The sequence below is a fragment of the Physcomitrium patens genome, chromosome 2 (assembly GCF_059467195.1).
Source record: "Physcomitrium patens ecotype Gransden chromosome 2, ASM5946719v1, whole genome shotgun sequence".
Lineage (NCBI taxonomy): Eukaryota > Viridiplantae > Streptophyta > Bryopsida > Funariales > Funariaceae > Physcomitrium > Physcomitrium patens.
In genome coordinates, this window is record NC_143411.1 from 23,505,449 (window position 1) to 23,518,008 (window position 12,560).

General features: G+C 39.3%; 1 protein-coding gene across 1 annotated transcript; it reads left to right on the plus strand.

The window, feature by feature from the left end:
• Positions 1-6,184: 6,184 nt before the first annotated feature.
• LOC112278795 (uncharacterized) lies at positions 6,185-10,727 on the plus strand. Its single transcript, XM_024512566.3, has 3 exons — positions 6,185-7,861; positions 8,303-8,902; positions 9,166-10,727. Exons 1-3 carry the CDS (start codon positions 7,282-7,284, stop codon positions 9,798-9,800), a joined length of 1,815 nt encoding a protein of 604 aa, XP_024368334.1. The 5' UTR covers positions 6,185-7,281; the 3' UTR covers positions 9,801-10,727.
• Positions 10,728-12,560: the final 1,833 nt, after the last annotated feature.

A 12,560-nucleotide genomic window follows, 5' to 3' on the forward strand; every position in this document is an offset into this window, starting at 1 on the left:
TATCAAAGCATACAAGTCTATCCATATATAGATGATTGATGTATTTCTTTTTGCATTTCTCTTTAGCATTAATGATTTTGTAAATCTTAAAAGTGCTTGCTCAACATGGTTCACTTTGGATTGGGCATTTCACAATACCATATACAAAGATATTTTGTGGCATATTATGAAGCATTTAAGATGGGTTGTATAATTAAAACACAGTTACAGTATTTTTCAAATTAAGGAATCATGTGCACATAAATTCATGTGGGTATGTGTATTTGTGTGTTTGTGCACACAAGTTTGATGAAAGGATACACATGATTCTATTCAATTCTATTTTACCAAAACTCTACATACAGCAAACACAAGATGAGGGAGTCTCAGAGCAGTTGTTGACTGGACACCTGAGCCAAACCTTTAATTATCTATAAATTTTAGAATATTTTGATTAAAAAGTAATGTTAATTTTGGATGAATTAATATCGATAAAAAATTGCGTAATTTATATGTAAACAAAACACTTACATCTAACATTAATAATCAATGGAACGATCCTCTAAAACATAGTTTTACAAAATTACACAACAGTTTACAAAGTTATAAAGTAAATATAAAATAATATGAAATAATATGAAATAATATTGTCATATTTAAAAAATAGTAAAATAATAAAGTGATTTTGTTTTACATTTATATCAGTCTAAATTATTTCAAAATAGAAAATATGGAAAATTTGAGACATTACATACAAAGAATATTTAATTTGGTTTATTTTGTGAGAAACTGAAATAATACAATTAAAAAACCTTGTACAAAAAAATAAAATTTTCATTGTAAATATTTTACTATAGATATATTAATTTATTAAGATTTGTTTGTTTAATTTTTAGTTTGTATTGTGTATGTAATAATTCTGGTGTAATTGGCTTGCTTATATATATATATATATATATATACATACATATATATATATATATATATATATATATATATACTTTGTGAAAATTTGTTGGATTTTATATTTAGAGTTTATTTATTTAAAAAATATGAATCTCAAGAATGATTTTTTTTCATTTTTATTTTAAAGAAATAGATTATTTGAAAGCTTCTCATATATTATTTGCAAAATTGTAAAATTAGTCATGATCTATAGTTGCAGTAGTATGATTTATAAAATTTTAGGAAAAAAAAAGTAGTAAAAAAATAGAATTGAATATTTTAAAGTTTATATATATTTCTTAGTAAGTCTGTTATTTTGTGGATGAATAAACATATATCATCCTACTTTGATTATAATCTTATATTTATTGTTATTATTTTTATATAAAAATTAGATTTAATCAAATCAAAAATATTACTTTTCTTCTTAGTTATAACCTACAAGTGGATAAACAACTAAGCAAATGCTTTTGGATAATTCTTAAGATTATTTCTCATAGCATTTTTAATCTAGATAAGACTTCTTTAATGCTCAAGATATTTAATAAGACCTTATCAAATGAGACACAATAATTGAAACTTTTGTGGTAAATTTTCACTTGGTTTGTTAACATACAAAATAAAGAATATTAGGAATAGATTACTTAAATCTTCAATTATAAATATAATTTGTGGATAATGCTATATATTTCTATAGATGAAATGAGAAAAGAATACAAATTTGAATATAGTTGACAGAAATAGTATATTGTAGTTGGAAGACAACAAATAAGAATTTAGAGTTTTACAGGAAAGAAACTAGAATCAACACTATTTTTGGTAGATGTAGTTTGTGTGGTCCATTTTTATATTCTTTATTCTTTGTTGTTTGTTTATTTATTTCTATGTTCATACAAATTTCTATAAATCTTACACATAATAGGGATATCTGCATATATACATATATATACATACATATATCATTTGTAAATTTTATGAAAGTTTGTAACACAAAAATGCATAACAGTACTATTAGAGCAATGCTAATCAAGGAGATAATTATGAACTATAAATCTTTGTTTTTAGTTACATTCAATTTATTGTAATATTTCAAAAATAATCATAAAAAATTACATTCCATGTATGTATACACAAACATAAATATATATATATATATATATATATATACATCTTCCACACACACATATATCCACTCTTAAGAATGATTTGATAAATTATAAGTAAAGAAATTTTATATTATTATTTTTTATTTTATAATATCACTGGAATAAATCTGTGGATTATTGCATATTGAAAAAAGATGATTATATATTTTTTTTATATAGACCTAACCACTTAAGAAGTATTACCTCACAAAAATCACATCAAGAAAAAGAAAGAAAGAAAAGAAGAATAAAAAAGTATTAAACATTAATTATATAAGTAATTTATATATATATATATATATATATATATGTGTGTGTGTGTGTGTGTATATATATGTTTGTGTTTTTTTTTTTTTTCACATAAATTTTTTCATATCCAACCAAAAAACCTATCCGTAAAAAGAACATAATTGAAATGGTCCAGCTATATAAATAAAATAAATTTTATTTTATTTATTAAGTAAGTCTTTTTTTAATATAATAAATTATTTTGTTACATTTTGTTGTGAGCCATGCCACATAGATGAAGAATTGCCTTTTAAATTATCCATCCATCCATCCATCCAAAGTCCATCCAATAATCCAACAACTTAAGCTTCATGAAGGCCCTAAGTTAGACTCAGATCAACAAACAATGCCTATCTCCCAAAACAATATATTCTCTTGCCATATAACTATATAACTAAGTCTCTTTAAACTAGGGCTTTCCTTGAAATACCTAATTTAGTTTATTTTAGGATTGCAATTAGGTTTTATTAGATAAATTAGGAATAGATGAAATTTATCTACAAAGCTATCTAAAAACATCCATCCTCATCAAATTCAAGTGACTCTATTAAATGGTTTAGAATATAATCAATTGACTTTATTGAATGGTTTAGAGTATAAAATATTCTTGAGCAAGAAGTCCATGAAGCACTACCAATATTCATCCTTCTCTCACCCGATCACAAAGAAATTGGATTTGACAATTCTTGTATTAGGAAAAATAGAGGTGAGCCTGCAACAAAAATTTTGAAGTTATGGAAACCAGCTATCATAATGAGTCCATCCAATGTAAAATTCTATTTGCAAATTAAAGCACTTGTCAATGGCGCCCTTGATGGTCATTTCCTCATAACAGGCACATACCATGGCTTAGTGGTCATTTTCAATATCCTTGATAGATTAAGTGTGTCATCCAACTAATTCCAATGACAACATGTGCTGCTAGATGGAAATACATATCAAAGATATCCATAGTGCACACAAATCATGGAACAACACTTTTGCAATGTCCTCATTGCTAACATCGTTGTTGCAATTGTATTAGGTAATAATGGATGTAATACCATCAATGAACCTAGCAAACAAGGCTATTATATTATGAATCAAGACCTCGGCCTTAGTTGTAAGCAACAAAGTCATAAGGCTTATCACAAAGATACCTTGATCTTGAATGAAAGCCTTTGTATTTATAAGAGCTACACACTAAGATTCACAAATGATCAGATTTGGAGTGCCAAAAGCCATGGCCAAAGTCTTTGTATTGTATAGACCTTGCACTTCACACAAACCCACTAATGATTGAATCAAGCCTTGAAGTTAGGTTTTACATGCAAAACATCAAGACTTGATTTAATCATTAGTGGGTTTGTGTGAAGTGCAAGGTATATAAAATACATCCAAAAGTTTTGCATCCACAATGAAGATTACTTTTATTGTCTTGCGATTGGAATGTGGAATGGCAAGAAGGTAGGGGTTGTTCAACTTTGATTGATGCTTGAATTGGACTTAGAAGACAAGGTAAGAGGTGCCTTTCTTTGAGCTGATATCAAGGAGAAACAAAAATGCCCACTGCATGTAGAAGAGTTTAGTGATTTTTTATAAGCTCACATCACAAATGACCCTTATCAATAAAGCTGTACATTTGACAATGCACCCATTGAAGCAACCCATATGCAATACTCTCTTCATGACATCCATGAGACATATTGCCATTTGTAATGAGGCTCCACATGAGACAAAGCTCATCACAAGACAAAACAGTTGCAAAGAATTAATCTCCACTTTGTATGCTTTGTGGTTCAAATCTTGTTCTCTACCAAGTTCAACTTGGTCATTGTTTATATCCTCAAACAACTTGAAAATTGACAATGCCCATTCACAAGTTGGCACAAACTCCTTATCATTCATATTAAATAATATATCAGTAATAACCATGTCCATAATGTTCGATTCGATTATGAATGTGAGTGCCTTCTCAATCTTGAAATGAACTACAAGGGTGTTTTTAAAATCTACTTAGCCAAAGAACTTCTTCCTTGAGGCATCTAAAAGGTCATTATACTTTGCCTATACTTTGGTGTGCTACAACTTCATATGCATTGTGATGTTGACTGTGCAAAAAAGAATTAAAGATGTTTTCACATTCATTGTCTCCCTTTGCTTATGTCCTATGAGATCGACTTTTTCATAACTGAGCTTCTCACAAAACAAGTAACATGCTGATAGAACTTGGTCAACGTTCTCATCTTGTGGGTTTGGCATAAGACCAAACTTTGTCCTCGTAGAGGATTTCCAATGAGTCTACAATTCCTTCACCATTATGAATTTGATGTGTATACCCTAACATGACTACTATGACTACAAATCGGTATTCTTCTACATGGATAGTGCCATGCAGTGCCTCTTCCAACCATGCAGAGGAATATTGTTTGGGCCTTATTTTAAGGCATCTTACTAAGCTTATTCTAAGAAAATTAGATTTTTTTTTGAAAAAAACCTTAATTTCGAGAGGCTTGTATATAACTATATAACTATATATATATATATATATATATATATGTGTGTGTGTGTGTGTGTGTGTGTATATGTATATATATATATATATATAACCATATAATATTAAATAAAAACACAATAAAACAACTTGTAGCGACATTGGAGAATTCCTTTGAGTGCAGCTGACGGTGACAAAACTTGCGCTGCTGTTCACACTCCTGCAGCGTGGACTGTGGACGATGGAATTGAGGGGAGGCTGATAAACTGGGGAAGGTGCAGGGTTGGGGATGAGGGTGTGGCTAGGTAGAAAAATCCTTAAACAAATAAGGCCCGTCACGATTCTCTTCTTGTGCCGCGACCTTTCATCACTGCGGGGAATCTTTCCGTCTGTTCTTGCACCCGCTGGGCCAGTGGGGGCGTCATAATTCAATCCATGAAAGAGAGAGAACATCTATTTTTGGCTTTTAACAATATTTTAATGTATATGAGTATAAGTAGCTGTCTTTATCTTTTATTTTACCGTTTCTTTTACTGCAGGTCAAGTGACAAGTCTGCAGCTCCTTTTTCCCCACAGTCGGGAGGGGGGGCATGATACCAAGGCAGGGAGCCTGAGAGGAGGGGGAGGAGCGGGTGGTGGTGGTGCAGCACCCCAAGCCAAGAAGAGCTGATGGTTTCATCTACCAGTGGATTGTTTCGCTGGGTGATTTTTGATGTGTTTTTCTCCTTCTGACCGGGTGGGCGAGAGGACGAGGATGCTTGCACGAATGGGAGTAATGATGGAGGGCTTGCTTTGTCTTACCTTTACTGTAGAGATCGACAGCAATCAACTGATCAACAGTCCTGCTCTTCCCCCGCTTTTTTTCCTTCTTCTTCCTACGTGGACGGACTCCTGTAGTAAAACCCCAGGTTGTAACCAAAGCACCAGGGCACACGGTGCAGAGTGCACGTTGGGGTGTGGGAGAGTTTGGATTTACCTCTTGAGATCATCGCCCCACACCCTTAGATTGCGCTAGCCCCCTTACAAACCGTTACATGGAGGATCGGGTCCGCTTGGCTCCTCCTTTTGAAATCCATTTTTTCCAATTTGCTCAGCTCTCAAGTCTGATCATTCCCTTTCACTCGGTCTTCGCTTCGTCGTAGCTCCCAACTTTAGCTGTTACCGTGTTCCACAAATTTAGTCTGTCCGGCCGGATCCCAGTATTGAAACTTACATGCTTTTATTGGTATTTCACTTGACTCCATCGCCTCGTGGTGTCAGACTTTTTCTATTCATTGGTGTGCCTTTGTTGTTGTTGTCGTCGTCGCTCTACGGATCTGTGGGGTGCAAGGCTTGCCGCAGTTTCGATGAAGGCCCGACTGGTACTACTTGTACTGGTGCCCCACTTCCGTTCCCGTTTCCTTTCATGCTCCCCGTCGCGGCTCTCGGGGCACGCTTGTCTTGTCCAGACTTCAACCAAGATCGGTTAGTGTAAGCTTGTCAAGCGCCACTCATCCCACAGCTCAAGCACTTATCTTCGTACAGTTGCAGAGCACACCTTGCTCATAGCGGTAGATGTCGTTGGCTATAAGCGGCAGCATTCCTAGACTCGTGCACATTTAAAGAAGGCCAGACGGTTGCTTAGAGATTCCGGATCACAATCACCGCGCTCTTTGGGGGGTCTACTTAAAATCAAGTACCGAGTACTTGTGCCCGGTTGGTGACCTTGGCTGTATCGGTTTCCGCGACCCGCACGATAGTTAAGATGCACCTGCGATGGCGGCGATGTCTTGAACAAGTTAAGCAACGGCGGGGTAGGCAATGCACTGATACTCTCCGACCTAGAGTGTTGGATTTGGTCACATCGGATGCCTTACATTTGTGAAAACTACCCGATTCAAGCAGATGATGCGTTGAGTTCATTGTAATGCGTACAGTTTTTAGAGTGGTCATCTTCTCGTGTGCGCGTAGAAGGTGACATGGGTGAGAGCAGATAATTTACGAGTTTACACTTATGAGGAGGAATTAGGAATCGCTCATAGCGCGAAATGCATGCATTTGTCCATTTCTCGTGAGCACACTGGATATCTGAACTTTTCGAAGTGAGGTTGGGAGGTTTTCTGAACAACACAACTGCCTGCGCGTTTATTGTGGGATATAGTGCTCGCTTGAATTGAAACCTCCGCCGTGTGAACTATCGTTTATGTATATAGACAGGATTCGGCTTCTATGCAATACTGGAAGGGCCATATTGTGATTAATTCATCACACACAGAATCCCAAATTGCTTACGTTACAAGTCGCTTTGATCAATCGCCATGGGTAGTAACTGGACCCTGGTATGCTGGTGAATAGCACGAGTTTGAAAAAAGAACTCGAACGCACCGGGTATGCTCTCTCTCTTCTGTCAGCTGACAACGTTAGCGTTGTAGGTGTATTAAAACTCTCAGCGGGAACCGTCAATCCATCACAATGGTTTCAATGGAAGAGAGAGGGAGCTCATGGTCCCCTATTGCAACTAAGTTCATGGGCCGAAGTCACAGCTTCGCAGAGGAAGCCCAAAGGAAGCGATCATCTCCGCGGCATGTCGCGCAAAGCTTAGGCCGGTGGCCGCAGAATTGGGTGCAAGACAGGGACACAATCCGCCGGTCTAGTTCTGTAGGATTTTCGCCGACGGACACTATGACAACAGACGGTGAACGAACCTCAAACTCGGGGTCTGATACCTTAGCTGGCAACTGCATCCCCTTTCAAGTTTTAGTCAATGCTTCTGGCGAAGAACGTGCGTGGTGTATGCGGTCTGTGGAGAGCTCCTCGGGGCTCAAACTCTCGAGCGACGACGATTTGGAGCACGGTAGTATGGAGGATGAGATGAAAGAGTCCAACGAGGACATGGAAAACTTTCTCGGCAAGGATGGGGAGAGCGTGCAATCCAAGCTGTGTCCCCGCGGACACTGGCGCCCCGCGGAAGATGACAAGTTAAGGGAGCTCGTGTCGCAATACGGCCCCCAAAACTGGAACCTCATTGCAGAGAAGCTTCATGGCCGATCAGGTAACACCTATCATATGCTAGGAAGTTTATCCTTAACCGAATAGATATAACCAGGTTGTGGGATCTACTGGAGAACTTAGTGTTCCTTCATCTGAAGAGCTGGAACGTTTTACATAGTGTCTGAAGCAAGCACTCAACACCAGACGCCCTAGTATTACCTGTCAAATCTAAAACTTGGAGCTTCAGATGTTTCCTTTCTGAATCCGAGTTTTCTCTCACTCATCAATATGGGCGTGGTATGGTACGTTGGGGAAAAATAAGCTGCAGCGCTTTCAAGAGTGTATCAGAATACCTTTGAGAGAGTGATTTGATTACCAGTCTGATACCGATGTCGATCACATCGGTTCGAGGCGCACTTCGGAGTAACGGTTGAGTTTATGGCTTCAAGATTGCGAGACACAGCCATGACACAACTGACCCTTCCCTGTTCCGTGTCTGCAGGGAAAAGCTGCCGACTCCGGTGGTTCAATCAGCTGGACCCTCGCATTAACCGGCGCCCGTTCACGGAGGAAGAGGAGGACCGACTTCTATCAGCACACCGATTCCATGGCAACAAGTGGGCTATGATCGCGCGCCTCTTCCCGGGGCGCACGGACAACGCCGTTAAGAACCACTGGCACGTGGTCATGGCGCGGAAGTTCCGTGAGCGGTCTCGACAATTTGGTCGCCGCAAGCCGCAGGCGAATCGCAGAGGCGAACTGCGCTCCTCCAACTCTGATGTTAGCAACTATCACTCCTCCGCGGACTTCCTCACATCGTGGATTGAAAAACACGCTGTAGCTGGGGATCAAACCGTTGAAGCTTGCGACGGTTCAGGTGCACCGCCTGCCAATCCCCGCGCTTCTCTTTCTAGAAGCCGCTCGCCAACTGCCCATCCCAACACCTTCACGAAACCGCAATTCCCTGGCGGCAATTTGCAAGTTAGGGATGTGGTTAACAATGTATCTGATGCGTCCAGCATCTTGCCAAGGTTTTCTGGCTTCGGAAGCGTGCCACTAGCTGCTCCCTCGTTGCTCCCAAGTTCAGGAGGCGTCATTGCAGGTGCTTGCATTTAACAATCGCTTTTCAATTCTTCCGCTATACTTAATGCAGTTCTTTTTTTCTCTCCAGGTCTAAGTTTTTGATAACAACAACAATGATAATAACAGTAACAAGGAATCACAAGTCCAACTCAAAACTTACAGTGTACACGAAATCAAGCTCAGTGTAGGAATGGTCATGTTTCCATGCGGATATCGCCCCCAAGTGTTGATTGCTCTCCCACGGAAGGTCCATCTAACAAGGGTGACGCATTCGGTTTGCAGATCCCAGGGCAGTCTACTTGTCAGGGCTGACCAATTCCGAAAAGCATCAACAAGCGCTTGTGAATAATCCTACGGACAGACAGGGCAGTACAGGGCATCTAAAAGAGGAGCATGCGGACAAAGGCTCCTTCCACCGCTTGCTCCCCACAGAGAGCTCCACTTCGGGGTTGAAGACGACACTGCAGGGAAGCCTCTATGGTAGCCACTGGAATAGACCCTCTCCCCCGAATCCGTCCGGCTACAGCCAGACGAACGGCGACGAGGTTGTGGAGCTCCACGAGACTTACGCAGATCACCCGCACCGCTCTGAGATGGCTAGACCGCTTAGCCTGGGCCGAAGTGGCAACAAGTACGAAGCCATCCATTCTTTCCGTGTAGCTCCTGCTTTCTCCAGGCAGGACACAACCAAGGAGCTTGGCAACTGGATACCCTTGCCTGTGCCTGGGCACGAGCATCAGCACTTGCAGAAAAGGCTACGCAAGGACGGTGCGAATCCCTCCAAGCTGGGGCTAACTTCATGGGTACCTTGTGAGAAACCTGAGGACACGGTAGTCGCTGAAGCAGCCACACTGCACAGCAGTTCCGTGACTGTGCCAGTTCCATTCATTGATTTCCTTGGTGTGGGAGCGTCCTGAAGGCTCCGATGCTGGTTTTCGACGTCTGTACAGGGCTGAAACACTTCTTAGCTTGAGAAAAAGAGCATGAAGAATTCGGCCAGCTCATTGTTACAAAGCAATCCTCCGTCCAGGCAGTGTGTGAGTTTTCGTTTTTTTAAGTAATGTATCATGAAGAAATACTTGATCGGTCATGAAGAGTTGGTGATGACGCGATCAAGAGGATCGGTAACAGCCGTGAGGGATTCTATTGATTCCTTGCAGCGGATTTTGATTGGAGATCCTCCTCCCCCACCAAGTTCCATTTTTTTTGTCTGTTTATTTTCCTGTCGGCATTTTTGAAGATTGGACACCACTGGACATGACTCATCCCCCATCTCCAGGCTACTACGATAATTTTGCAAACGCGCTCAAGCTTCGATTGATCAGATTCGAGGCGACCGACTTCTTTATTGCAGTGTATGCATACTTCCATTGAACCTTAAAAATTGGAAATGTTTAATTTATCAGCTCACGTACATAGCTAGGATTTGCAGGCTTGGTTGTCCATTTCGACGCTATGGTTCCAGTGGCGACCATATCTTCTTCATCTTTTGCAGGCACACAAATCTAGAATAGCTTTTGTAAAGATACGACTCCTTGTACATTGGACGCTGCTAGCGTTTCATGGAACTTGAGATATTCTGATCGGAAATTGTGACAAAGAGACAGAGAGAGAGAGAGAGAGAGAGATTGAGAAATCCTTATTATTCTTACTGCACTTCAATGCGCCGAGGTTGACAATAACAATACAAGAGCGATGGATGGAGCTAGTTCTAGACCATTTCTGAGGATATTCTCTAGTGGCCTCAGTAGACAAATTGCAGAATCAAAGCACTGCAACTAAATTGTTGGGCCCTATCTTTTTGAGTTTGTTGAGGCAATAAAGGTGACACGTTTTCCTTGAAATTTGTCTACACAATGTCGTTCTCTTTTGATGGAATGCCTGTGTCTTCTCGTTGACTTCTTCAAATCAACTCTCCCAAGACTATTACAATTATTAATTCACTTCGTTTCTGGAAATGCGGTACAAATTGTACTATTTGAGGAATTCGTCCTTTGCGGTTCTTATTAAATCTGCCCATTACCTGTAGTTGAGGACAACTGAAGGTTTGCATCAATAGTCGCTCCCAGAAGGTAAGGCCGTTGCGATGATCAGTTAGGTACCGACATTGTGACAACCATGTCCAGTCGAGGGATTTCTGGCATGTCTAATCGGGATCCTGGTAGCCATCGTTGAGTTTATGAGGCGTCTTCTTTTAATGATGTGCCCGTGCCAACCAACCCAACTTAGTCATTGCTGCTGGTTGACATGGTAATTCCTGGTTGCCGGTGTTAGTTGTACAGTGCTTTGACCAGCACCAGATGAACAAATTGACAAGCCACTACATGCAGGGCTTGTCAAAACTGTGAGTTTCAGATTCACATGGAGTCGTAACACGTGAAAGTCCAAAGATGGCACAGTGAACGGACCTCGCCAGTATTTACTTACAGCTTGACAATTTTATTCACCAGCGCGGCGGTTCCGCTGAAAAGTGATTCCCGGCTTTCAGAAAATCTGAGAGTGACCAATCTCGGTTGCGCAGGTACTAATAAACTGTGCAGACAGCAAGAAGCCCATGGCCATAATTATTGGCCATCATTGAATCATCAAAGGTTAGTTACAGCGTTCAGTCTTGTGTAAGACTGCAGTTACAAATTACGGAGAGTCGCCATTAAGTTACATCAACTGAAGAGTACACCAGCAGTGGTCTGTACCCTCTGTGCAAGGCGAGCCCCATTGTCCGACTCATGGCTGCTTCACACTACACGACAAAGGACACTGGATACCAGACAAGCAAGCAAATTGTATACAAGCCCATGGGGTATTCTTTTCCTCTCTTACTTTTTGTCTTTTGCGAAAAAAAACACTTGACAACTTCAGGACTGGCAAAGGGTCAGAATTTCGATTCAAATTTTGAATCAGGAGAGTTTGTTGGCCGAAACTGTAGGGTTGTCATCAGAGAAGCGTGTCCCAGAAATGGTCAATCATGTGGGGATTGTTTTGGCACTAAACAATTTGCCATGAGCATGTCACGATGATGTCGTGAATGAGCCTAGCCCAAAATATCATTGGCACCACTGTCTCAAGAAAAATTGCAATTTGTATGCACAAGAAAGGAATACAACAGATCAAGGATCTGTGGAGCAAACAATCCCAATGGGATAAAACACAACTCTCAATTAATCTATCCCTTTGTGAGAGACATATATGAGACTTTTTGATTTAACAAATCACTCACAATAGATTAATATCCTATACTATGGTCAAACTAATTAGATCCCCTTCTTGCTACACCATAGCAAAATGCAAAATATCTACACAATCAACAAAGAATATTCTATATTGCGAAAAGATGTGGAAATATATACCATCATTGGGTTTCATATCCAAATAGATATAAATAATTTGGAAGCAATGTATGTGTATCCCTGTAGATTGGTGACTTAGCAAGGAATACAAATTAGATGCAATTCTACTTAAATATTTTTTAACTAGATAAAAAAAACCTTAAATTCAATTCTAATGACTTCATATAAAGAGGTATTTATTCTTTGAGAGGATATAATACAAAATTTGGAAGAAAATTGTGAAGATAGCAACTCTCTCTCTTACTCTAATTCAAATCACTAACTAAATGGGAGTGCTTCAACCAATCTTGAAAATGTAGTGGATAAAACTGAAGCAAAGAAAGTTCTTAA

Coding starts and splice junctions, on each gene's coding strand:
- LOC112278795 (XM_024512566.3), top strand. CDS start 7,282: ATGGTTTCAATGGAAGAGAGAGGGAGCTCATGGTCCCCTATTGCAACT. Junction 7,862..8,302: donor GAAGCTTCATGGCCGATCAG/GTAACACCTATC, acceptor CCGTGTCTGCAG/GGAAAAGCTGCCGACTCCGG. Junction 8,903..9,165: donor TTCAGGAGGCGTCATTGCAG/GTGCTTGCATTT, acceptor TTCGGTTTGCAG/ATCCCAGGGCAGTCTACTTG.